Source organism: Ostrinia furnacalis, unplaced genomic scaffold (genome assembly GCF_004193835.3).
Source record: "Ostrinia furnacalis isolate ACB-3 unplaced genomic scaffold, ASM419383v2 OfSCF7340, whole genome shotgun sequence".
In the NCBI taxonomy this organism is placed as follows: domain Eukaryota; kingdom Metazoa; phylum Arthropoda; class Insecta; order Lepidoptera; family Crambidae; genus Ostrinia; species Ostrinia furnacalis.
Genome location: NW_021137579.1, coordinates 790,731 through 818,487, shown reverse-complemented (window position 1 = coordinate 818,487; position 27,757 = coordinate 790,731). Strand labels below are relative to the sequence as shown.

Here is a 27,757-nt window from a genome sequence, read left to right as displayed (position 1 = left end):
CCAGAGCCTGCTTGGGGATGTGATCGGGATCCCTTCGGAGAGTGTGGCCAATCCAGTTCCGCTTGCGGCGCTTGATCTGCTGGTCGATCGGAATTTCGTGGCAGCGTTCCAATAGCTTGACGTTGGAGATTTTCTCAGGCCAGTATATGCCGAGAATTCGGCGAAGGCAGCGGTTGACGAAGACCTGCAGCTGGTGCGAGGTGACCTTGGTGACCTTCCACGTTTCACACCCATAGAGCAGCACGGATTTAACGTTGGACCCGAAAATTTTGATCTTGACCCTTCGGGTCAGTTTCCGTGACTGCCATACGGGGCGAAGTTGTGCGAGGGTGGCTCTAGCATTGGAAATGCGCGAAGTGATGTCCTCTTCGGTACCTCCAGTCTCTGACACGACGCTCCCGAGGTAGGTAAAATTGTGGACACGTTCCACATCCTCTGCACCAATCCGTAATGGTGTGCAATTCCTCACTCCAGATCGCATCTCTTGAGTCTTCCGGCATTTAATTTTGAGCCCCGTGATGCCCGCCTCTCGATGTAGGTCATCAATTTTGGATTGCATATCGTGATGCGTGTGGCTCAGCAAACAAAGGTCATCGGCATAATCTAAGTCTTCTAAGAGTCCGATTATACCCCACTCTATTCCACGCCGTTGGTTTTGATATGCACGACATTTGGTTCATTAAATTGTATTATACTTAATAGAAATAATTTTCATCATCGCGTGTGTTTCTCTAAAGGAGCACGATTTTGTTTAGTAAAATTAGATTTTATCTAGCTAGAGGATAGATTTGGCTTATAATATGGACTTACATTCAAATGCGAAAACTTAAAATCTTATGAAGTTATGGTGATAGAAAAGTTTTCTGCTGGACAAAGGTCTCTTTTAGGGACTTTATTTTCTAAGCTTATGTTGAAGTTATTTTCATTTAAAAGATTGTAACGTTTATCTGTAAATAAACAAGCTTCTATAAGAAAATAATATACGTCCGACCTGTGGGAATTTCAGGGGAATTTTATTATAGACTTTTAAACATTGTTTTAATTTCAATTTAAACTTTTTCATGTTAACTTCATTGAAACTTTTTCTCGTTTGGATACACAATCAAAATTTGGATTTGTACCGGTTATTTCAGTAAATAAACGGTATTGTCTATGAATGAAATGGCATTTTATTTAATTATGTTGGCGACACTGATTTCAGTACAAAGCAAAAGCGACTTGTGTCAAGAATTATTGCTTTTTCTCGTAAAATAATCTCATCAAAGTGTACTAAAATGTAAATCATACCATCGGAAGAATGTTTTATTACTAGGTGAATGAAGTGGCTTGTTGAATTAGTAGATTTTGCTGAAATATCCTGTCTATTTTCTACTTTGATTTGGTGTGTCAGAGTGTCGGGGTCTCGGAGCACAATAAATTATTGCCTTCTTATCCCTATTTGATAATGTGTTCTGTCTTATTCTTATCATTTTCTTGTCGTAATTGAAATGTAATTTGTATTTAGTATTGTAATCAGGCCTGGGAAGGTGTGGCATAGCCTGGACGTCTGCACATCTGGCGATGGTATCGTGCCCTACCACTGCCTACTTTAACCATCGAAAGCAGTTCCATGCGTTCCCTAAACATTACGACATTCTAACTTGTTTTACGGTTCAGTTAAATTAATGATAAGGCGAAGTAATACCTACTTTTTAATAACATTCTCTGGGTACAGGATATTCGCAGAATTTGCTCAATAAATAGGCTGCCGTGTGAGTTGTAGTGTCTTCAAAACATAGTGAACATTTTCGTGTGTTGTGATGAGTTTTATAAGTGATTTTGCAGTTTTTATTTACATACGTCGATAGTGTTAAGTGTTAAAAATGGCTAAAAAGTCGGAGAACACTGGCGGCAAGCTAGTCACCGTGTCAGTGGTCGGACTTTCTGGTAAGAATCTTCCGAAAATTACTTTATTCCAAACTTCTATCCAATAAGAATGAATCCTGTATAACCTGTATCAGAATGATAATAAGCCTTGGTCCTGATAAATTGCATGGATATGTTAACTAAATCAATAATAATAATGTATGACTAGGTATATCAAAAACAATGAAGTAGTCTGAAATACTAAATAGTGCTAAGATGGTAGTGATAAAAAAATCAATAACATCTTAAGAAAACAGTCATACATAAGTAAAAACAATATCCCACTACACAACAGAATAATATCTCTATAGTTATAAAAATATAATTATCAAAATCATAGTAAATTATTGTGATTCAAATTACAATATCTTTTACCACTAGTTATCATAATAATGACAATAAAGTTGACCAATGTAAAAAAATTACTGAGCAAATAACAACAACAAATTATTTGCTGAAAAACAAAACTAAATATTACATTTTTGCTATTTCATAAAATAAAGTGGCATAGCCACACATAGGTAATTCTAGAATCAATTGTCTACATTTTATTTACAAATTACCTATTTACAGACAGCAGAATGTATTAAAAAATTTAAATTGTCATGCAAAGTATCATCGAAGTGAATATCAAAAACATCTGTACAGCATTCCTCGTTTATCACACTATAGAGTTGAGAATTTGAGTCACAATTTTTGCTATAAATAGATTAGACCCTGGAGTTCTTTAGTGACACTCGTAAATTGAAATGTCACTGTATTACTGTAACACATTGTTTGTTAAATAGTTATGCTTAAATGGAGCTTTTAGAATCATATTTATTTATTTTTTCTATTATTTAATGGCGATATTTATGTTTTACTGCCAGTTAACATAAATAATGTTTTAATTGAGAACAAAATATTGACAAGAAACCTGTATCTTTTATAACAGTCAATTAGTTATACATTAACTAGCTAGCTCTACATTTAATTCAATCTAATCCAATCTTATACAATGAAGAAGGAAGGTTGTAAAGTATTTTATTATGATATGGTTCATTTTCTGCTATGCTATGTTGTTTATTTACGTTCAATTGTAATCCAGTAAGATTTTATTGTTTTATCCCTGAAAAAATTGAGGTTCCCTAGTATCTGATGCTATTAGCTACCATAGGCATCTGAAATAGTTCAATTCATTTGCAAAAACATGTAATATCATTATATTCAACCCAGTGCCTTCATTTCACAACTTTCTAAACGTCACAATTGACTGAATACCAAGCAATTGAGGCAGAGGAAGCCAGTCTCTATTGGAGCGTCTCGAACTACAATTGTGAATGGACACCAAACTATTGTTATCTGTTCTATTTCCTGCTATCTGTGTGTAGGTGTTAATGATGTTTACAATGTGAGAGAAAGTTGATAAACTATAAACTATCAATTGGGCTTACACAATATGTTATATTAGATAGATAACTAACTGAAAAAAGTTGTTATTATTACTCAATAATTGAATGACATGATACAACTTTCAGTATTTAATCATTTTAGAGTATTATTGTGTGTTTTATGAACATATCTCATTATATTAAATGCTAACACTTAAACTAATTAGAAGGCCTAATTAATTGCCGCCTAGCTGAGCTATTTAGCCCAACCCAGCCTTCTATTCTTGTCTAGATTTCTTTCATCTTAGAAATTCCAACTAGTCAAGTTTAATTATTATGGGCAATGGCCATATCAACGAGTAAACAAATATACATTAACCTTTAACTGGTGACCTGCCCGTCTCTCAGACACCGCGTTTCGTTTTTTTTATTTATCTCCCCGCCTTTTTGTCGCTTCTCCCCGTGCGTTTTGGTACCTTCCGCGTTTGCCATACACCTTCGCTCAGTAGGAGGCGCACGAGCTCAGGGTCTCCTGTGTTGCCTGTGTGGAGCTTTCGCCGTCTCACAGACGTCAGGTCAGTGCTAATGTGTATTTTACCTATGTGTCTGTTGTTCGTCACCTCACAGTTAGTTTACACAACTTCATAGTGTTTGAGGGACGTCACAGCGGTGGTAATGTATTGTTATTATCTTTTATAGAATGTCTCACGATAAACAAAAGAGGTCTGCCAAAAGAAGAAGGGTTCTTAGTCAGCGAGGTATAACACAGGAGCTTCTAAGAGAGAACGACGACGATTATAGTAGTTTTGACGACGATATAGGCGATCCTGACTTCGTTTTAGAAAGTCTGCATGTTACCCAATCTGAGCAATCTGGAGATGAAATCAACACCTCCACCATTGAATAACAGTGTCCTGACGAAATAGGAGGGGTTGATGGATGAGATGGAATAAAGTGTTTCAACTATTCAACATCCTTATTGGCCTATGTATAATCATATTCTATAGCTTAGCTCAGTCGATATTTTTCAGGAATAAATTCTTACGTCTTAAACAGTGATTGCGACAATACTAACAAATTAACTAGGGGCAGCTTCTTATTATCATTGGATAGCTCTTTAGTTATACCTCAATTGAAACTCGTGGCTTATAATGACTACCCTACTCCGCGAGCTGCGTTCAGTTGGTGTTGATGAATTACCACCTAGACCGACTTCTGCCTCGTCCCAAAACCATCCTGGGGTTAAAAGAACATGTGCCGTTTGTCTTAGCCATGTAATAAAATGTACTAGGTTCACTAGAACTTATTATGATAAACCTATGTGCCTAAATTGCTGCAAGAAAAATTGTGATGTCTGTAGACGTGAACGTTTCTAGTAAGTGATGTTTGATGATTGTAGTTTTTTTAATTTCTTATCTTAGGATAGCTTTACCTGCTGAGTTTTGTTGATTAGTATCTAAACTATCTAAAAATGATGATTAGGAAGGTCCCAAAGTGTATTTCTGGGGACTAGTATGCCCATTTTAGGTGTCTAACTTTTTTTTTAATGAAAAGTACCTTGCTCAAATTAAGACTGATTTTGTACCAAAAACTAATGTTTTTTTAAACCATGTTTTTATATTATTTGGACAACTATATAAGTTACTAAATTCTTACCCTCAAACTTATTTTACGTTAGCCAATTTTATTGTACATTAATTTTTCTTTGACGTCTCTTAAACGTCACCTCACCAAATACGCACTGTTGACTTCAGGTCACCAGTTAAAGGTTAAACAGTAAAAACATTATCTTATTTTTTGCACAAAACTGTTTTTTGCAAGTTACTATGTATTTAAAATCTTTATCTTTATTAATGCACACGGAACTGTCATAGTTGTATAATTTTGGGGTAAAACCAAGATAAACCGTATAAATAAAGTCAACACAGAGCCTTTTAATGTGTGTTTTGTTTTCAGGCAAAAAAAAGACAAAAAATGTATGCAAATTCCTAATAATGTTTATTTTTTGTTTTCTTTTCAGGCACAGAGAAAGACAAAGGGCAGCTTGGAGTGGGCAAGTCGTGTTTATGCAACAGATTCGTACGGACTCACGCAGATGACTACAATGTCGACCACATCTCTGTGTTGAGTCAGGTAGGTACTTTAATTGAACAGGTGTGTACTGCTTTTGATTCCCACACTGGTGAGGGTCAGTTGTGACCGGCAACAGTCAATTTTACCGAATGCGAATAGTTGAAAACCGGGAAGTGTCGAGCTGATTGCCGTCATCTGACGCTGCTTGGCGTCTATATTTATTTATTTCCACGACGACCTGTAGGGTTACTCCGGAAATTCGAATGTTGCCATCCCTCTCACGCAAAGCGAGAAGCCAGCGTGAGCGACGGTAACAGATAGATTCGAAAACTACGTAAACAAACAGGGTTCCGGAGTAGCCCTCCTATAAAAAACTCATTTATTTCTGCAAATAGGCTTTAAAAAAGCACTTTTACTACGATCCACCGAGTCCCACTCCTTGGCCTATCTTTCGTCAAATCCGTGGTCCCCGCTTGTGAACTTTTCTGCCCCAATAGCTCACTTGTACGAATAACCACTTGAGAACTTTTCTGCCCTTCTTCAACGACCTAAGTATATGCCCACACGAAACGTCATCATTACCTATTTCTCCAATAAAGTTTGCAACAAAACTACTTACGATGTAGTTACTAATAACTTACGCCTATTTCTGAAGTACCATCAACAGAGTTTCTTTCGTATTTTATCTTGGGAACTTTGTATTACAATAATGATCTAAACATATTTATATTTTTGTTAAAAAAAATACAATGGAGTTTTTAACTCGGTCCCGCGACAGTCTTTTTGTCACAGATCGAAATCCATACGGCGAATTCTCGGGCAATTAGCGAACTCCCAGCTAATAATTACCACCAGATCTTAGTTAGTTAACAGACGAGTTAATTAATATTGAGGTGGTAATACTGTAGTTAACTAAAATATGCCCGCATTACCTGTGTAATGAGGAGGTGAGATCATTCCAACGTCATATCACCTGACGGCGGTGTTATGCAGATTACAAGATAAGTGGGTAAATAATTACTTGAGAGTACCAAGATGACTGTATACTTGAATGAGTTTGTTTTTCTCTAAATAACCTTATAGACCGCGGTAATGAATGTTTGCAGTTTTGTGAACAAATTGAGCTGACGAACATTGACGCTGAATATTCTATGTCCCTTGTAATTCGAATAAAGTAATATACATTGGCTATTGAAATAATCGAGAGAGTGAAATCGAGCTTATCTACAGTACATTTTGACCGTCAATGTCTATGGGTTATTTTTTAAAAAAGTTGGACAGATGACCTTATGAAGGTAGCAGAAAGGCGCTGGATGGAGGTCGTTACGTTACCGGCCAATCTGTAAATCATTAGAGTGGACGTCCTGTGGCTAAAATGATGATGATAAAAAATACCAGTCCTACCACCATTATAATCTCATTTCAATATCAATTTAACACTAATCAGTTGGTTATATGCATTTTAAAATTAAATGCTGGAAAACTGAACTTAATCAAGCATTACTTCTTGTCATATTATACTTTTTGCAATCTTTATTTACGATTACACAGTTTTTGTGATGTCTCATGTTTTGAGGCTATTCAACCATGGTAACACAAAGGGCAAAAAATTAACAGTTCATCATTATTCGCTGAAGTTCCCGGCATTATATTAGCTACTAGATGACCCGGCGAACTTCGTACCGCCTAAAATATGCCTATGTTCATCAGAAATAATGTAGAATTCTAATGGTGAAAGTATTTAAAACGATCCAGGAGTTTCGGGGCCTATTCAATTCAATACGTAAATAAACAAACAATAAAATCTTTCTTCTGTCTTAGTTATATTAATAAAGCCTAGATGGATAGCCTTCATACAAACGCTTCGTCAAAAGTGAGGCAAAAATCTTATGGCATTAGTGTCAATTTTGTTGGGGAGTGTGGACAGTGAAGGCGATTTCCCTGAAAGTAGGGAAATTTAAGTTTATTGACCGTAAGAAAAAAAAAGAAGCCAACATGAGCGACATTGACAGATAGGCCTGAAACTACGCAGCTACGTAAACAGCGTTTCCCAGTAGTCCTACAGATCCTCTCGGCTTTGATGAGATGAAAGCTCAACCCTAAAGGTCACAATGGTACACCTATCAACCCGGAAAGGGATCAACACCGTAAGGCCGGGTTCCCACTATGCCGGACCGGCAGATCTCCCGGTCCGGCAAAAGCGCCGGAAGGCCTAGCGGAGGTACAAATTGTATGAAGCTGTTCACATTATCCCGGATCCGGCATTTTCGCCGAGCCCGGCATTTTTACCGAGCGTTTTGTCGCTACTTAATGCCGGCAAAATCACCGGACCGGAGTAATGTGAACGAGTTGCGGCCCACCCCGCCGCGCCCGTGCTTCCCGCCCCGCCCCGCCCGTGCTCCCCGCACTTCGGATCCGGTGATCCGGTGTAATGTGAACACCCTTGTCCGGTGTCCGGTTTCCGGCAGAAATGCCGGTCCGGCATAGTGGGAACCCAGCCTAAGTATCGCCATTCGCCGCGCTGTCAACCGCGAGTCGAGGTTGACAGGTCGTTACGGTGCGGATAAGAGTGCGTTGCAGTACAGAGTTTCATACAAAGAATACTGACCGCCTTGAGTTGATACAGTTACGAATGTTTACGATCCGTTTCCGAGTTGATAAGTGTGGTTTGTCCTTAAAAATACCCAGCATTCACAACGTAACTTCTATTCCAGTCGGACTTCAGCGGTCGCGTGGTGAACAACGACCACTTTCTGTACTGGGGCAGCGTTCAGAAGGAGAATGATGATCAGGAGTACAGGTTCGAGATCGTGGAGCAGACGGAGTTTGTGGACGACGCCTGCTTTCAGCCGTTTAAAGGTATTTATTCATATTTGGCTAGAAATACAGCCTTTTTTCTCACTAGTTTTCCATCTTAGTGGAGAAGAGAAGAAAGGAACCATGATATTTATAACTAACTAATAGAATTTCGTCATTATGTGTTGAGCAGTAGAAGTGGTTGTGCAGAACTCAGCTCCGTTTTGATGGAAATAATCTACCCTCAGTTGCTCGTCTTGTCCCCGCTTTGGTGGGAAACTGTTTTAGGGAACTTTTCTAACCGCTGAAAAAGCGCTTAATAAATATTTTACCATTCAAGGAACGGCCGCTTATATCTCCATTTCTTTTATTTTATTGATACAGTTGGTTTTGTACTTTTTTTGAGCAAGAAAACAGTCGACATATTCGATAATATGTCATTTCAGTACAGTACTTAACCCATAAATCTATTCTTTTAGCTGTCGGCAAAACCGAAACATACATCAAACGCTGCGTGGCCACCAAGCTCCAATCCGCTGAGAAACTGATGTACGTCTGCAAGAACCAGCTGGGCATAGAAAAGGAGTACGAACAGAAGACCATGCCTGATGGGAAGCTGAGTGTAGACGGGTTCCTGTGCGTCTATGACGTCAGCCTGGTTCCTGGGAGGAGCTGGGAGAAGCAGGTGAGCTTAGAGATATCAAGGGATACAGCTGATGTATCTACTATCTATACAAGATCCAAATTGGCTTAGAGAAGGAACGAAGGAAGAAGGAAGGAAGTCACGAGCAGAAGACGATGCCTGATGGGAAGCTGAGCGTCGACGGGTTCCTGTGCGTCTATGACGTCAGCCTGGTTCCTGGGAGGAGCTGGGAGAAGCAGGTGAGCTTAGAGATATCAAGGGATACAGCTGATGTATCTACTATCTATACAAGATCCAAATTGGCTTAGAGAAGGAACGAAGGAAGAAGGAAGGAAGTCACGAACAGAAGACGATGCCTGACGGGAAGCTGAGTGTAGACGGGTTCCTGTGTGTCTATGACGTCAGCCTGGTTCCCGGGAGGAGCTGGGAGAAACAGGTGAGCTTAGAGATACCAAGGGATACAACTGATGTCACTAGCTGGGCTTAGAGGAGTGAGAACTGAAGACGATGCTTGATGGGAAGCTGAGTGTAGACGGGTTCCTGTGCGTCTGTGACGTCAGTCTAGTTCCAGGGAGGAGCTGGGAGAAGCAGGTGAGAGAGATACCAAGGGATACAACTGATGTCACTAGCTGGGCTTAGAGGAGTGAGAACTGAAGACGATGCTTGATGGGAAGCTGAGTGTAGACGGGTTCCTGTGCGTCTGTGACGTCAGCCTGATTCCTGGGAGGAGCTGGGAGAAGCAGGTGAGTTTGGATACCAAGGGATACAATTGATGTGTCACCAGCTCGGCATAGAGGAGTGAGAACTGAAGACGATGCCTGACGGCAAGCTGAGCGTCGACGGGTTCCTGTGCGTCTATGACGTCAGCCTGGTTCCAGGGAGGAGCTGGGAGAAGCAGGTGAGTTTGGATACCAAGGGATACAACTTGTGTTACCAGCTGGGCTTCGAGGAGTGAGAACTGAAGACGATGCTTGATGGGAAGCTGAGTGTAGACGGGTTCCTGTGCGTCTCTGACGTCAGCCTGGTTCCTGGGAGGAGCTGGGAGAAGCAGGTGAGAGATATACCAAGGGATACAACTGATGCGTCATTATTTCTGCATAGAGGAGTGAGAACAGAAGACGATGCCTGATGGGAAGCTGAGTGTAGACGGGTTCCTGTGCGTCTATGACGTCAGCCTGGTTCCTGAGAGGAGCTGGGAGAAGCAGGTGAGTTTGGATACCAAGGTATACAATTGATGTGTCACCAGCTTGGCATAGAGGAGTGAGAACTGAAGACGATGCTTGATGGGAAGCTGAGTGTAGACGGGTTCCTGTGCGTCTATGACGTCAGTCTAGTTCCAGGGAGGAGCTGGGAGAAGCAGGTGAGCTTAGAGATATCAAGGGATACAACTTGTGTTACCAGCTGGGCTTAGAGGAGTGAGAACTGAAGACGATGCCTGACGGCAAGCTGAGCGTCGACGGGTCCTGTGCGTCTATGACGTCAGCCTGGTTCCTGGGAGGAGCTGGGAAAAGCAGGTGAGTTTGGATACCAAGGGATACAACTGATATGTCACCTGCTCGGTAAACAGGAGTATGAGCAGAAGACCATGTCTGATGGGAAGCTGAGTGTCGACGGGTTCCTGTGCGTCTATGACGTCAGCCTGGTTCCTGGGAGGAGCTGGGAAAAGCAGGTGAGTTTGGATACCAAGGGATACAGCTGATGTATCTATACAAGATCCAAATTGGCATAGAGAAGAAATACCAGAAGACCTTGCCTGATGGGAAGCTGAGTGTAGACGGGTTCCTGTGCGTCTATGACGTCAGTCTAGTTCCAGGGAGGAGCTGGGAGAAGCAGGTGAGCTTGGATACCAAAGGATACAACTTGTGTCACCAGCTGGGCTTAGAGGAGTGAGAACTGAAGACGATGCTTGATGGGAAGCTGAGTGTAGACGGGTTCCTGTGCGTCTATGACGTCAGCCTGGTTCCTGGGAGGAGCTGGGAGAAGCAGGTGAGAGAGATACCAAGGGATACAATTAATGTGTCACCAGCTCGACATAGAGGAGTGAGAACAGAAGACGATGCTGCCTGATGGGAAGCTGAAGACGTAGTGTGGACAGGCCTTCCACTTGGTGAATCGAGGATCTGGTGAAGGTCGCGGGAAGTACCTGGATGCGGGCAGCGCAGGACCGGTTGTTGTGGAAATCCTTGGGGGAGGCCTTTCTCCAGCAGTGGACGTCTTTGTCCTAAGTGAATATGTTTCATGCGCTAGGGCAGCGGTTCCCAAAGTTATTTAGTCTACTGCCCACTTTGAGAATTAATTATTTTTTAGCGCCCCCCATTTTTGTAGTCAAGAGTCGAGCTCAGTCGATGTCTAAAGAGTCCTCCTAGTAGATGACGCCTCCTAAACCTCTACACAACGTCCGTTTTTTTCTGGGTCTCTTACCGCCCCCCTTTAAGCCTGCAGCGCCCACAAGGGGGCGTTATCGCCCACTTTGGGAAAGACTGCGCTAGGGTGTCAATACTCAATACTTTATTGCATTTCACAGCGTTGTTCCCTAAACTAGTCTTAGATCACCACAGTTTTAGAAATCGTCCGACCTACAGTTTAAGAACTACTAAGTCAAAGTAACATCTACTTCTGTTTAATTCCAGAACGAGATCCTAGCGGCAATCCTCCAAAACATAGTCAAGCTCAAAAAGCCCGTTGTCCTCGTCACATCCAAGAACGACGAAGCATGCGAGCAAGGTGTTCGTGAAGCCGAGCGGTTGGTTCAGAGGAAGGAGTTCAAAGGCTGCATACCCATCGTGGAGACGTCCAGCCATGATAATGTCAACGTGGATCAAGCCTTTGTGCTGCTAGCACAGATGGTGGACAAATCTAAAGCTAGGATTAAGGTGAGAACAAGACTAATCTCCTTTAATTCCAATGAGGGTATCGTTTTTATACTTAACAGTTGGCACCCCTGGCGATTGACAGGACCTTACTCTACAGTGGCGCCATCTTGATGAGTGCAAATGCGATAGTCCTCCTACCACTTTAGCGCTCACCAGCTGGTGCCACTGTCTTCGCTACTAGCAAGTGACAGGACCTTACTCTACAGTGGCGCTAACTGGTGAGCGCTAAAACGATAGCCCTCATTATGTACAGCCAGGAGTTCAAGTAGGGACATTAAGCCATGACATCCTATACAGCCAGGAGTTTAAGTCGAGATGGCTAGCAATGACATCGTCAATGTAGACCAGACTTTTGTAGCGTAGATGGTGGACAAGTCTAAAGAAGCTTACCTAAATCTTAGGTATATTATTCTGGCGACTGTACAATATTGTTAATGGTATTTTTATGTGATCAACAGGTAGCTAACTATGCAGAAGCGCTGAGGATAAGGAGGGAGACCCTGGACTTCGTTACGGAGGCCTTCACGCAGCTCATTCGGATACACGTCCAAGATCATAAGTGAGAAAACTTTAATTATTTCTTTTGTATGAAATCATGGTCATCGAATGTTGCCCAATAATCTTAGAAAATGTTTCAAAAATAACTCAAATATCTTACAATTCATAATGCTTCATACCCATTTTATGTTTTAGAGGAGAACTCGATTAATAAATGACCTAAAATGTATTATGTTTGTTACAGAGAGATGTGGTCAGCAGCTAGCAAGAGATTGTGTCACTACGCAGAGTGGATTAAATTCGTCCAGCAGTTTGGGAATGACGGGACACAGGTAAATTATATTTATTTTATTTATTTTGTTTTATTCATACCAACCACCAGGTACCAGAATTCAGAAAACAAACAGCTTACAAATATATAAATTGCATAGATACAATGTATTTGGTCAAAGCCTATTAGTCCAGTCATTATAGTAAGTTCACCTCGGAATTCGAGATACCCAGCTGTAAGTCTGTAAATACGTGTATATTGACACCCTAAAAGTTGTCTCAAAACCTACATATGGTAGGGTGTAAGCAACTATTAAATTTCAAGGTCAACGGTCACAAAAATAGGTTTTTTGCGCTTTTATTAGAAATATCTCATTTCCTGTGGGTTTTTTGCTATTTGTATTTATTATCAATATTGTAGAATACTAAATTCTCTACAAATTTTGTTTAAAAACTTTTTTTATACGGTGAACCGTTTTCGAGATAGAGGGCGGAGAGCGCGCGGTCACTGCATCACTTCAGGTCTACTTAAGCGGTTTAGATTTTTCATACAAAAGGATTTTCCCGCTAATTCCTGTGGGAATTTCGGGAATTCCTTGTTGTAACTAAGCTTTGAGTTTACTAAGGTACCTACATGCCAAATTTCAAGCGTCTTGTTTTTTTCTAATTAAATCCATTCTTACTCCCTTAAAATGTATGAAACTTGTATCTGTTTTCTACTTCTGCTAATGGATAATTTTATTGGCTATCGCATGATATAAAACTTTTGCTTATTAGTGTTAAGCTACCCACGCTTTCACTTGTTTTTGAAGGAAGAGGTGAAAACTAAACATTAAAAACTTAAATCCTCGTAATTTTGCGAGAAATGGGTCAAGCCCCAAATTTGAAGTATTTTCATCGATAAAATTGTCCATAGATTACGCCCTTAAAGTTTGATCACTACAAGCCCGGACACACTGTATAGTTTTCACCTCTATGTAACCAAGGGGTATAAAATTTAACAAATTTTAATTATATCAATTCATATTCAAGAATATATTAACTTTAACATTTGTTTTGACGACATACAGACTGAATTTCCAAAGTGGTAGCGGCCTGCATCCAGCGCCTTCCTGCGTTCATGTTTATTAATCAAAGTGCTTTTTTTCTACCAGGTGGTGTACCGGCGTCACATCAGAAGACTGAAGGAGGAGCGCTCCGCCAAGAAACTCCGCAAACAGCTGGCCAAGTTGCCCCAGGTGTTGTCCCGAATGCAGCTGCCTACTGAAGATCTGCAGGAGAAGTGAGTATAAGAGTACAGGCATAGGGAAAACTTAGTAGGTTACTTTTTTTTTATCCACAACGAGGAAGCTTTTGGCCTGTATCTCACCTGATGGTTAGTGATGATCAGGCCGAAGGTGGAAGCGAGCTTCACCCGGAATCCTTAACCACGGAGGAACTGGCTATCTTACCTTTATCTGCGGAACGCAACAATTCTGTTAACTAACATTGTTGTTATGGCGACAGACTTTAGGTAAGATGGTGGTAGCTAGCCAGGCGGACTTCTGTTATGGAGTGTGGGAGGTGTGTTTTGTTATGTGTTACTTCGATAGTGAGTGTAGTGGAAGTTTATAAATGAAAAGAGTGGACTGTATGAAATTAATTATCTATTCGGTATAAGTTTACAATGTTATCGACACCGTTTTGTGCAAAGTCGTTGAAGAGAGTGCGTCCGGATCGTCTTCTTCGATGTTCGCTCGCGAACCGAACATTGCTCGTTCGTTCGCCGAACGCTCGCCGCTCCCTCCGGTCACGCCGCCCGCGGGCAATGTCCGTGAGTAGACATTATGCCATCAAAGATATACAAGAGTCAAAGGAAATTCGGTGTCAAGTCAGTCAATCTTCTTCTTTTAATAATGGCAACCAAACTTCTGGGGTTTAATCGTGTCAATGTCAAGTGTTTAAATGTATTGGCTTGCGAAATTGCCAATATTTATTAACATAGTTTATTATTAATCTGTAATTATTCCAGCGACTGGCCCATGGTAGTCCGACAACTGCGTTCCCACCGCGATTTCTCCGTGTACTTCAGTGAGGGCCGCGCGCCCGACTCGGGCTCCGAATCCGGGTCCGACCTCGAGAGTCCGCTCGGTACGGATACTACTCTGCGAGTGGGCGAACGCGCCACTAGGTATCAGGTGAGTGAATGGATAGATAAGATAGAAAATTGAAACTGCTTTCGCAGAATACCAGCGTTATAATAATATGTACTGGGTTCTTTCTATCTTAGAGCATGATACATGCTGAGAGGTTGCCATTTTTATTTCTAACAAACAACATAATGGCAGTGGGCGGGGCACATAGCTCGAAGAGCTGATGGCCGCTGGGGCAGGAAAGTTCTTGAGTGGCGACCACGAGCTGGAAGACGTAGCGTGGGCAGGCCTCCCACTAGGTGGACCGACGATCTGGTGATGGTCGCGGGAAGTACCTGGATGCAAGCGGCGCAGGACCGGTCTTTGTGGAAATCCTTGGGGGAGGCCTTTGTCCAGCAGTGGACGTCTTTCGGCTGAAACGACGAAACAACATAAGTACTATGAGCCACAGTTCCAGCTACATATTTCCGGTCATGTAGTCTCGTTCTATCGCAAAGAATTTGATGAGAGCGAGAGAAAAAATGGAAATATTTTTCTTCTTTCTTATTTTCAAACTGAAACTAGAATGAAACTACATAAATGTTATTATCCTATTAAAAAAAAACAAACCACAAAATAATAAAAACGGGTTATTATTTCGTTAGATTATTATGATAAATTATATTTCTTTTATTTTTCAGCACCATTTTTACCAGTTTGATATTTTTACAGACTTTGGGCCAGTCCCAGAAGATACCGTACGAGATCTTAGAAACCAACGAAGCGGCTTCTGTCTTCAAGACTTACTTGCACGAGGCGCAAGAGGAACAACGAAATTACGAGTGAGTACTTTCTTTCACAAGCTAACCATTCTGCTTTGGTTTTTATTGAGCTAATTTATTTGGGTAAAAGTTAATAACAGTAACAAGAAATTTACAGGACCCTAATGGGGCTTTTAGGACGAAAATTAACTACTTTTTAGAAAAGTGTGCTGGAACTTTCCTCTATTGGTGTAAACTCTCTCTTCCTTATAAAATATGTGCTTGGAATTCGTGTCTTTACTGCTACTAATCACATTTATGTGCTTTTCAGTTGGATAAAAATTCAATTTCTATTTTCATTTTCTAGTAGAAACCTTATGTTTTTGATTTAACATTGACAGGCTTCTTCAACACAATCAGAAGTCAATCTTAAGTAGATACAAGTTAATTATTTTGTTTCTTTAATCTTGTGATTTAATTCGTAAACAGGTGGTGCCAACAATTCAAGCGTCTGCTAGAAGAAACCGGTTACGTGACCCCTGGGAAGCAGCTATCCGAAGTCCGGGTGCTTCTCATGGGAAGGGAGTGCTATGAGGCGCTCACTGAGGAGCAGCAGCAGCGGGTCTACGACCAGCACCAGAGGCAGATACAGAGGCGCGCTAAACACAACCTTCAGGTGAGGAGATAAGGAGTATTATCGTTTGTAGAATTTTAGTCAAACCAGCAGAAATTGGTCTATGAATGACCAGCGCAAAAGATAGATACAAAGGCAGGACAAACACAACCTTCAGGTGAGGGCATAGGGAGTATAGTCGCGTGGCAGTTCCGGGTGCTTCTCATGGGAAGGGAGTGCTATGAAGCGCTCAGTGAGGAGCAGCAGCAGCGGGTCTACGACCAGCACCAGAGGCAGATACAGAGGCGCGCTAAACATAACCTTCAGGTGAGGGAATAAGGAGTATTGTCGTTTGTAGGTTTATTGAGAAACCAGCAGAAATTGGTCTATGAACGACAAGCACCAAAGGTAGATACAGAGGTGGGCTGAGCACAATCTTTAGGTGAGGGGATAAGGAGTATTATTGTTTGTAGGCTTACTGAGAAACCAGCAGAAATTGGCCTATGAACGACCAGTACAAAAGATAGTTACAAAGGTAAGACAAACATGACCTTCAGGTGAGGGCATAAGGAGTATAGTCGCATGGCAAGTCCGGGTGCTTCTCATGGGAAGGGAGTGCTATGAGGCGCTCACTGAGGAGCAGCAGCAGCGGGTCTACGACCAGCACCAGAGGCAGATACAGAGGCGCGCTAAACACAACCTTCAGGTGAGAGGATAAGGAGTATTGTTGTGTGCCGATTTGTGGTGAAACCAGCTTGATCTACGACTCCGGATACAGAGGCGCGCCAAACACAACCTTCAGGTGAGAGCATAAGGAGTATTGTCGTTTGTAGGTTTATGGACAAGCCAGCAGAAATTGGCCTATGAACGACCAGTACAAAAGGTAGTTACAAAGGCAGGACAAACACAACCTTCAGGTGAGGGCATAAGGATTAGAGATGAAACGGATAGTTGTTTGGCCGGATACCGGATACCGGATATCCGGCCAGCTGCTAGGCCGGATAGCCGGATATCCGGCGGCCGGATAGTTGGCCCATTGTCTCGTTGCATGTCGTGACGATTATAGTGCCGCACAGGTGCTTCGAACGCGATCAGTGGGTCTATTAGTAGAATAGACTAGTCACACTTTTGGAAAATCGAATCCGTCCGAATAGAATGTCAGATTTTGCCACTTGTCTAGGGGGCAGATCAATTCAATTTCGGCTGCAATCGTGAGTGTGTGATTGAATAGCGAAAATTTAACTATACTGGTCATCACAAAAATCGGCCCACCTACGTTTTACAGGAAAACTCGTTTCTACTGATACAGTCATGGTGCCCTAACAATATTGGTGTTATTTGAAAGCCCAATAAATATCCTTAAAGAAAAACACATTATATTCTTAATAAACGGGTAACATAAACGCGATATACAATAAATGTGACTTGAAAAAAGACCTCACTTTGGACTCACCTCTGGGATCAACTAGACCAATTTTTATGGTTATAACACCAAATAATGATCACACGTGTCCTCTTTAACAGATGGATAGCGATTAATCCCAACTTAACAGTTTTATAGTCATAAAAGTCGGCTCAAGCGTAACTACCTATTTTTTGAAGAAGTGACCCTGGATTCTTCTACAGACACATTTTTGGGGTAAAACCCTTTCCTTTAATGAAATGAAGTTTAGAACTAGGCTTTTAAATGGTTTTCGCCCCTTCTCTTTCTGGTTGTCTTGGATGGAGTCGTGAATCGCGCATATCAAGACCAACGGCGTGAAATAGAGTGGGGTATAACCGGAGTCTTAGAAGACTTAGATTATGCCGATGACCTCTGTTTGCTGAGCCACACGCATCACGATATGCAGTCCAAACTTGATGACCTACATCGAGAAGCGGGTATCACAAGGCTCAAAATTAACTGCCGGAAGACCCAAGAGATGCGATCTGATGTGAGAAATTGCACGCCATTACGGATTGGTGCAGAGGATGTAGCACGAGTCCACAATTTCACCTACCTCGGGAGCGTCGTGTCAGAAACTGGAGGTACTGAAGAGGACATCACTTCGCGCATTGCCAAGGCCAGAGCTACTTTCGCACAACTTCGCCCCATATGGCAGTCACGGAAATTGACCCGAAGGGTCAAGATCAAAATATTCGGGTCCAACGTTAAATCCATTCTGCTTTATGGGTGTGAAACGTCGAAGGTCACCAAGGTTATCTCGCACCAGCTGCAGGTCTTCATCAACCGCTGCCTTCGCCGAATTCTCGGCATATACTGGCCCGAGAAAATCTCCAACGTCGAGCTATTGGAACGCTGCCACGAAATTCCGATCGACCAGCAGATCAAGCGCCGCAAGTGGAACTGGATCGGCCACACTCTCCGAAGGGACCCCGATCACATCCCTAAGCAGGCTCTGGATTGGAATCCCCAAGGAAAACGCAAACGTGGTCGACCCAGGCAAACTTGGCGGCGCACTGTAGCGGACGAGGCGAAGAGGATCGGCAAAACCTGGAGCGAGATCAAGCGAGAAGCTCAAGACCGAACTAGATGGAGGACTGTTGTGGACGCCCTCTGCCCCATCTAGGGGACATAGGACCATAAGTCAAGTAAGTCAAGTTTTAAAGGATGCCAATATTGGTGGGAAGTGGGGATGCATACGTTTGAAAGTGCTTGTCGCGGGAGGGTCGATCTTTGTGATGACCAGTGTAGTTGCATCATGTCATAAGACCATCAGTGAAAAAAAATTGCCTATTTTTTTGGCAATATTTCAACATTAACAGATATTTACTATTTATCTATGTATTCGTCATTAGAGTGTCATTAGAGCCCAGAAAAATAAATTAGTTTTGAAAGGCCTTAATATGGCTTTTTGTAACTTTTTGGACTTTAAATAAAAGCCGTCATTATTGTAAGCCATTTTATTGATATTTACCTCAAAGATTATTGTATTTCATTTTATTAATAGGAAATAGTCGTTTTTTTTTAATATCCGGTATCCGGCCGGATAGTGAGTTACTATCCGGTATCCGGCCGGATAGTAAATTAGGGCCGGATATCCGGCCTACCGGATAGTTGCCGGATATCCGTTTCATCTCTAATAAGGATCATAGTCACGTGGCAAGTCAGAGTGCTTCTCATGGGAAGGGAGTGCTATGAAGCGCTCACTGAGGAGCAACAGCAGCGGGTCTACGACCAGCACCAGAGGCAGATACAGAGGCGCGCTAAACACAACCTTCAGGTAAGAGAATAGGGAGTATTATTGTTTGTAAGTTTATGGTCAAGCCAGCAGAAATTGGTCTATGAACGACCAGCACAAAATGCAAATACAGAGGTGGGCTAAACACAACCTTATGGTTAGAGGATAAGGGAGTATAATTGTGTGTAGATTTGTGGTGAAACCAGCAGCAATTGGTCTATGAACGACCAGCCTAAAAGATAAATACAAAGGCAGGACAAACATAACCTTCAGGTGAGGGCATAAGGATCATAGTCGCGTGGCAAGTCAGAGTGCTTCTCATGGGAAGGGAGTGCTATGAGGCACTCACTGAGGAACAACAGCAGCGGGTCTACAACCAGCACCAGAGGCAGATACAGAGCCGCGCTAAACACAACCTTAAGGTTAGAGGATAAGGAGTATAATTGTTTGTAGGCTTACTGAGAAACCAGCAGAAATTGGTCTATGAACGACTAGCACAAAGGGTAGTTACAGAGGCGCGCTAAACATAACCTTCAGGTGAGGGGATAGGGAGTATTATTGGGTAGCGCATTTTCTTACATAACTTTTCAATTCCTATCATTGGAGGTCCGAAAATATTTCTCATACAATTTGATACCATAATGATCATTCTTCATAAAAAATTTAAAACCTACATATTTAAAAACATAATCATTGATATTCATAATATCACTAATCATACACTTAGTTTTTACTAATATTTGTTTTCATATATTTTTCTATACTAATGATCGAAACTCATAATCATTCGAATAAATAACTATAATATTCATAAATGTGATGTATCCTAATATTTGTTTTCATAAATTTATTACTCATAAGTGTATTTATCCATATTATTGAAAATCATGATGTCTATATTCGTATTAATATCTGTTCATAGGTTAACAATTGTGATTGTAACACTCTTTTTAAGTGGTATTTAGTGCTCTTCACTGCAGCCTCTGCAAGTCCCGCAAATGTAGGCGAGTAGGCCGGAACAAAATGAAAGTTTATGCCTTGATTGGCAGCAAATTGACATACTTTATTTTGGTGACTACCAGATGCCTGCAGTGAATAGAGCTCAGCTAATTGGTTCCGTGCGCCTTTAAAGGTGCTAGCATTGTCAGAGTAGATTTCCCTGGGCAACCCTCTTCTAGAGATAAGTCGTTTGAGGCACGCTAGATAGGTTTCTGTGGTAAGATCTGATGCGAGTTCAAGATGAACCGCTTTTGTAGCAAAGCATACAAATACGCAGATATAGCCTTTACCCACCAGGGATCGTCTCACGCGCGAAAGTTTTACATTTATAGGCCCAGCAAAATCCACTCCAACCTTTTCAAAGGGGCGACTCATAGCGGTCACTCTATCGGCTGGCAAGGAACCCATCAACTGCTTGGAGGCACTAGCCTTGTGTCTGAAACATAATACACAATCCTTAGTTAATTTCTTAACATACATTAAACCGTTTGTAATCCAAAATTTTTGATTTAAATTACACAATAATAGCTTCGGTCCCGCATGTAACAGTCTTTCATGCTCAGACTTTATAATACAATCAGTAATATGACATTTTTTGGGCAAAATAACCTGATGCTTATGTGCATATGGAATATTAGAATGGTGTAGTCTGCCGCCAACACGCAAAATGCCTTTACAATCTAAAAATGGGCATAGACTTTGCAAGGGACCCTTAACACCTTTGCTGCGGCAGTAACTTTCTAATACTTTCCATTCCTTCGGTACAAGGTCAGTAAACCTGGTATTAAAACTTACATTGTGGCGGCACAAGGCTTAAAGACCTTGTAATATTTAAGATATATTAATTTTATTTTTGGCTTCATGTTAATAGATATTGTGTTTTTTTTCTTTGAATATTAATAATAATGCATTTATTGATATACACCTAAAGGCGTTCGTGAATAACTTGTTTAGTATAAAAATTATAGCTATATTCAAAATACAAGGCTTATGCACCTTGTGCCGCACTGAAGTAGGGAATTCTGGTGGGTATTCTAGGGATGTGAAATACAAATATCGATAGTTTAAATTAAGTTTTAATAAAATTTTTAAAAAGTAACAAACAAACATGTTTTAATAATTTAGTCTAAATATTTTATAAATAAGACATACGTGCATAAATACTTAAATAAGCTATATTTGAAGAAAACATATTATTTGATAACATTTAGTTACAACTTCAAATGTTTGTCACCAAAAACATTATTTAAATTAGCAATAAATCGTGTAGCAAATTAAATTATAATCAATTTGCAGTTTTGATTTTGTTTGTTTCTCTTGACGCCATGTCGACATGTGCGTTTCTTACGAATGCGAGGCAACACTGGCTGCACGAAGCTAGCGTGGGGTGCGGTACCAGGTGCGCGGGGTACAAGGTGCTTCGACCTGGTTTCGCATTGTGAAGACATTTTATTACTTCCGTGCGGTACCAGGTCTAAAAACCTGGTATTAAGGTAGGTACATCATTGGATTCTATTTTAAGAATACATCATAGATATATATTCATCACTTTCCTACACCGGACCCAATTGAAGTTATGCCCTTCGCACGACAAGGAAGACTATAATTTTCTTAGCCGCACGGTAAGCGAGACGTACACAAGGTCTATAGACCTGGTTTCGCACTCAACGTGTTAACAGGTTTATTATTTGTTAAACATGAAATTTCGTCCTTAAAATATAATTCTTGTTCATTCTTAATTATCAACAATAAAGCATTATTCAATTCAGAAGATGACAAATAATTGTAAGATATTTTGTCACCTTTTATGTTGTTTACAAACCGCAATACATAAGCCAACGTACGTACCATCTTGTGTATGCTAGAATAATTACGTAAATGATCAAAAATGTCACCCGTGTATGTGGAGAGTTGACTGGTAGAGAATGCTGACCCGGACTTGGTCTCAGGTAAGTTTGCAGGTAAATCTATTTCAGAGTCAAAATTGTATTTATTATCGAGCAAAATTTCAGGCCCATCCCACCACATGCGACAATCGTGAAGCTCACTGGGTGAAACGCCCCTACTTACATAGTCCGCAGGATTGTTTTCAGTGTTTACATAAAGCCAGCGACAAACAGATAGATTTTTGGTGATCGCTTTAACCCTGTTCGCGACGTATGCATTAAGTTTCATGGGTTCTGCGTGCAACCATGCGAGTACAATTTTTGAATCAGTAAAACAGTAAACATTGTTTATATTATGTATTAATTTTAGCGTGCAATAGACCTTTGACATAAGAATAGAGAGTAGCAGGGCTGCGTTAAGCTCTAAGCGCGGCACAGTCTTGTTTTTGTCCTGAAGCGGATTGATGCGCGATTTTGAACATAGCAAGTGCATTTTTACATTACCATTAATATCTGTAACTCGCATGTACACGCAGCATCCATATGCCGTAGAACTGGATGCATCTGAGAATCCTATCAATTCAATTTTATCTGTATTATTAACATGTATATTTCTAGGAATATAAATTGGCTCCATCATAGCTAATGCAGCGGAAAACTCATGCCACGCATGCCTAATGTCATCATCAGGCGTGGAATCCCAGGCGGTTTTAGAAGCCCATAACCTTTGCATGATAGCCTTTGCTTGCACAATTATAGGACTAACAAATCCCATGGGATCATACATTTTCCCAATATATGAAAGAATGTCTCTTTTTGTGCAATTATTATTATTACATGGCTCTGGACAAGACATTTCGAACTTGTCATCTTTAACTATTAATTTCAAACCTAACGTCTTTAACAGGCAGTTGTCTTGCTGAAGCTCTATATCATCAAAGTGGCGTTCAGCTGAGGGAATGTCAGTCAGTACCCTATTATCATTGGATGACCATTTATGTGTGTGAAAACTACCTAAGCTTAGGAGCTTGCGAAGTTGTGATTTTGCCTCTAGGATAATATCTAAATTATTATTTGCATACAGGATATCATCAACATATGTGCAGTTCTCTATAATAAATGAAGCCAGAGGATAGGTATGCTTATGTTGCATTGCTAATTCTTTTAGACAGCGAGTTGCTAAATAGTTTGAACTTTTTAACCCATAAGTAACCGTGTCTAATCGTATACACTTAATAGGTTCATCAGGGCTATCCCTCCATAGTATGTTTTGCAAACTAGCATGCTCCGGTATAATACGCACATTTCGAAACATTTGTTTTATGTCGGAAGTAAAGTTAAAATCGCCAAAACGAAACAGTAATAAAATTTCAAACAAATCTCTTTGTACAGTCGGCCCATTTAAAAGCAAATCATTTAAAGACACCTTTTTGTTAGTCTTCATGGAACCGTCAAAAACTGTACGCAATTTAGTAGTTTTACTGTCAGGCTTTAAAACTGCATGATGAGGCAAGAAATAAACTGCATTTTTATTCAATTCATACAGTTCAATATCTACATATTGGCCATGTTGCAAGTTAATATAATCATGAATAAATTTTTGGTACTCAATAAAAAGATATGGATCATTATGCAGCCTTTTCTCTAAGTTTAAAAATCTTTTTAAAGCAAAATTAAAGGAATCACCTAGCGCATCATTGATTTCCTCAAGAGGTAATTTTAAAGGTAAAGAGACTTCAAAACAATTTTCTTTTATCTGAACAGTACTTTTAAAAATATACTCGCAGAGCTCTTGCTCTGATGACCTTTCATCATAGATCTGAGGAACGCTTTCTGTTTTCCAAAATTTACTTAAGGTTTCATTAATGTCAGACTCGCAAGTAGTACACTTTAACGTTACCTTGTTGCAGACCTTAGATGAAATATGTGGTAGGGTACCTCCAATTATGTATCCAAAATAAGTGTTGATAAGACGTGGTTGCGGAGTGCCGGCCTCTGATGCAGACTGCTGGCGCTCAGGCAGCACCGGCAGCTCTGTAGGCAGCAGCACCTGAAAAAATACGTCCGCTCCCATTAATACATCAATCTCAGCTGGTATATTAAATTGATCATCAGCCAATTTAATATTTTTAGGTATCAATATGTCAGATGCACTGAATTTGTGTTGAGGTAAATTGCATGTGATTTGATCAACAACGTGACAAGTGGCTGAAATTTTATATGGACAAGTTATTGAGTAAATCTCTAAAGGTAAGCAATGCTTTAACTTTGTCTGTGTTGAAGTTATGCCCACTACTTTGACATTGCTATCGGTGAGGTCCAGATCAAGCAGCCTTACTGCCTTTTGTGAGATAAAGGACAGCTGGGACCCACTGTCTAGTAGGGCTCTTAAGTAAACTTCGGTACCATCTCGAGCAATAAGTTTGACTTTAGCTGTGGGTAAAAGTACATCATTATTATTATTATTGCTTGCTGCTAGGGAAGCAGTGGATGATGATGCCGTATGAGTTTTATCTGAGTTATTACTCTTNTGATCCTCATTCCCACTGTCTAGTAGGGCTCTTAAGTAAACTTCGGTACCATCTCGAGCAATAAGTTTGACTTTAGCTGTGGGTAAAAGTACATCATTATTATTATTATTGCTTGCTGCTAGGGAAGCAGTGGATGATGAGGCCGTATGAGTTTTTTCTGAGTTATTACTCTTATGTGCGCTGCAATGCAGCAATGTGTTGTGGGCCTCTTTACATTCTGCACACCGAAAATGATATTTGCATTTTCCGGTGTGAGCCCCCAAACAAATATTACACAGGTCTTTATTTTTGGCAAATTTAATTCTATCATTTGCATGCAGTAATTTAAAACTGTTACATAAATAAAGTTTGTGTTTCAACTTACAGTATAAGCATGTAGGCTCCTGCGCAGCTGTGTAGGCTACCATCCTACCAACGGTATTGCCTTGCTCCTTTTGCGGCTGGCGTTGCTGCCCGTGGAAGCCCGGATCAGCATTCTCAAGCGCCAGCGCTCTCTTATCCAAGTATTCAAGGAAGGTGTTGATAGTTGGCTCCTTCGTGGCATCTCTTTCCATATGAAATGCGCGTGACGTGTATGCATCTAATAAATAAATAAATAAATATCCTTGGACATTTTACACTGCGCCGCTAGCCCCAAACTAAGCAAAGCTTGTACTATGGGTACTAGACAACGGATATAAACATACTTAAATACTTTTTTTTTTGTGAATACATACATATTATACATAGAAAACACCCAGACCCGTCACAGAAATTAAAATTCATCATTTCAATTTCTGCTCGTCCGGGAATCGAACCCGGGACCTCTCGGCATAGTAGTCCGTTCTGAACCACTACACCAAACGGCCGACAAATTTGCGGTACAAAATACATAATATTATAGCATCCCAAAATGATACGTTTGGCTCCAAATTACTTAAAGCAGATATTTGTTGTTTTACATTGGACACAAATTCTCTTAAATTAACTGCCGTGGATTTTGTGATTGGCTTAAGATCCAACAATAAACAAATATGCTCATTAACGAGTTTGTGTTTGTTGTTGTATCTGTCTTCAATAATTTTAATTGCTTGACTGTAACTTTCACTAGTCAAGGGTAAGTTTTTTACAAGATCTAATGGCTCATTTTTTAAATATGATCGAAGGTAATACAGTTTTTGAACATTGTCAATGGAATCGTTTTGATCTATTAATGAGTGGAATAAGTTTTTAAATGGTACATAATCCGAGAACTTACCACTAAATATTGGTACATCAATTGGTGGTAAATGCAATTTGGACATTGGAGCTGAGTGATTCCTATTTTCACGGCTGTTAAGTTCTTGGTCAATTACTGAAATGATGTTGTAATAGTTTTCCTCAAAGAGTTCGACATTCTCCTTGTCCTCTGGTTGGATAGTTAAGATCTTTATATTTAGCTTTTCGTATTGACTAAAGGAGTCTATCAATTTTTGCCTCTTAGCCATTAAGTTTTCTTTAGACAAGTTTTTAACTGACTGCAGTGTCGAAACAAGTGAAGTTAATCGTGTAACCGTACCTTTTACGTAGCCTCGCGCGGCTATTAGCTCGTTCAGCTCCATTGTCAAAACTTGTCAGACAATAAAATACAAATTCTATAAATCACTATGTGGCTTAAAATTATACACTACGAGTATCACTGCACGAGTTATGTCTTTCGACTTAAAAACAATAGCACTGCACACTGTAAGCAAATGGCGTCGGCGGTAAACAGCGTTGACCGATGGCAGCGGAAACAGCCGAAGCAGCAGCGAACAAGTGAACGATGACCGACGAGAGAACGAACGATGTTGTGCGTTGGCCAATCCTCGATGCGCGCGCGAACTTCAGGCAGCGCGAAGATGGATGTCACGCCCACTTCGTGAAGTAATTTGTTGCTGGCCTCGTGTTCCGGCGCCCCCCAACCCGCCGTCTTGCCGGGAATGCCGGGTTGCGTTTGATGACGTTTGATGATTGTTGCAAAACTGACTTGCTTGATATCTTGCAATTTGCTGGTTTTGCACACGATGAACGATTTCTTGCAGTATTGAGTGCGTGTTTCTTAATGCGCACTATGCATATAAATGCAAATTCCACAAAAGTAGGTAATGCAGGAGTTATATTGCGCGATGATGCGGCTCCCGTTGTTGTATTATGTGTGAATTGCAGGAGTTCTGTTGCGCGATGATGCGGCTCCCGTTGTATTTTGAGTGCGATTTCTTGATGCGCACTATATGAATGCAATTTCCACTGTATTTTTGTAGATATAATTGCAGGAGTTCTGTTGCGCGATGATGCGGCTCCCGTTGTATTATGAGTGCGATTTCTTGATGCGCACTATCGGCACTATGTGAATGCAGTTTTCACGTGTATGTAGGCACAATGCAGGAGTTTTGTTGCGCGATGATGCGGCTCCTGTCCCACTTTATACACAATGGTGCAGACCAGGCAGTTCGAAGCTCGAAGGACCATGTAGGGCAGCGAAGGTTGTTGTAGTAGGTGTTGTTATTGAAAGGCCGTGGTTTCACTAATTAAGTTTATTGCCAGGTCTGCACAGTTTAATACACACAATCACAAGTGTAATGGCCGGAGTACGAAACGCTACTGGGCGCGAAAGGCGCTCAAATACATACGTCACAAGATCGAACGAATGAAGGAATGAATGAGTTTTAGTGTTGGAACCCAACAGATACACTACATTCTATCTACGATTTTTCGATCGATATTATACGCTACACTAGTTTCTGATACATTATTTGTCACAACAAAAAAGTTATTATAATAGGAAATTTAGTAATTTCTTTTCATAAAAAAAAGTTCACTTTTTGTACAGTAAAATGAGCACGAATTTTCATACCAACCATCGTTAAAGCCTTTCAGAATATGAAATAACTTTTGTAACTTAATACTTAATCTGGAGAATTTATCACTTAAGAGACAAATTTTGTATGAATATCATATTTTGTTTTAAAGTCTGCTGGAATAAAATTTTATGTCGCATCATACTCACGAAATTTTAAGTGGCTCCCATAACACTGACGTACTACATAATTTAAAATTTTAGCATCCAGTAGGATCACCAAATCTTTTCTAGCAATCGGAAACCTTCAAGCTAGTCTCTAGATGAGGGAGGAAAAGACCACATAAATAAATAAAAAAAAAATCCTATAAAATCATCAATATGATATTGAGGGTGGTACTAGGTGGACCGACGATCTGGTAAAGGTCGCGGGAAGAGCCTGAATGCGG

General features: G+C 40.6%; 2 protein-coding genes across 3 annotated transcripts; one reads left to right on the top strand and one right to left on the bottom strand.

Moving 5' to 3' along the window:
- The first annotated feature begins 1,359 nt into the window (after positions 1-1,359).
- LOC114364006 (rho GTPase-activating protein 190-like) lies at positions 1,360-16,800 on the top strand. Its single transcript, XM_028319982.1, has 15 exons — positions 1,360-1,381; positions 1,715-1,926; positions 5,296-5,408; positions 8,063-8,207; positions 8,624-8,829; positions 11,418-11,660; positions 12,119-12,219; positions 12,403-12,490; positions 13,583-13,710; positions 14,440-14,605; positions 15,272-15,381; positions 15,790-15,976; positions 16,124-16,240; positions 16,476-16,619; positions 16,747-16,800. Exons 2-15 carry the CDS (start codon positions 1,863-1,865, stop codon positions 16,798-16,800), a joined length of 1,866 nt encoding a protein of 621 aa, XP_028175783.1. The 5' UTR covers positions 1,360-1,381; positions 1,715-1,862.
- Positions 16,801-21,841: 5,041 nt separating this feature from the next.
- LOC114364025 (uncharacterized) lies at positions 21,842-26,707 on the bottom strand. Of its 2 annotated transcripts, none has more exons than XM_028320005.1 (3): positions 26,049-26,707; positions 24,876-25,091; positions 21,842-24,030 (listed from the first exon to the last, which is right to left on the bottom strand). In XM_028320005.1, the coding sequence occupies exons 1-3, from the start codon at positions 26,089-26,091 to the stop codon at positions 23,996-23,998; spliced, it is 294 nt and encodes a 97-aa protein (XP_028175806.1). In that variant the 5' UTR covers positions 26,092-26,707; the 3' UTR covers positions 21,842-23,995. The 2 variants fall into 2 exon arrangements, with proteins under 2 accessions (XP_028175806.1, XP_028175805.1); XM_028320004.1 differs by lacking the exon at positions 26,049-26,707 and adding an exon at positions 25,749-26,000.
- Positions 26,708-27,757: the final 1,050 nt, after the last annotated feature.

What these genes read in the sequence shown, in the direction of transcription:
- LOC114364006 (XM_028319982.1), top strand. Translation starts at nt 1,863, where the DNA reads ATGGCTAAAAAGTCGGAGAACACTGGCGGCAAGCTAGTCACCGTGTCA. An exon ending in GTCAGTGGTCGGACTTTCTG is followed by an intron (nt 1,927 to 5,295) that starts GTAAGAATCTTC and finishes TTTTCTTTTCAG; the next exon opens with GCACAGAGAAAGACAAAGGG. An exon ending in ACATCTCTGTGTTGAGTCAG is followed by an intron (nt 5,409 to 8,062) that starts GTAGGTACTTTA and finishes CTTCTATTCCAG; the next exon opens with TCGGACTTCAGCGGTCGCGT.
- LOC114364025 (XM_028320004.1), bottom strand. Translation starts at nt 25,977, where the DNA reads ATGGCTAAGAGGCAAAAATTGATAGACTCCTTTAGTCAATACGAAAAG. An exon ending in TGATGTACCAATATTTAGTG is followed by an intron (nt 25,092 to 25,748) that starts GTAAGTTCTCGG and finishes TTTATTTATTAG; the next exon opens with ATGCATACACGTCACGCGCA. An exon ending in GGAGCCTACATGCTTATACT is followed by an intron (nt 24,031 to 24,875) that starts GTAAGTTGAAAC and finishes GTATTTTTTCAG; the next exon opens with GTGCTGCTGCCTACAGAGCT.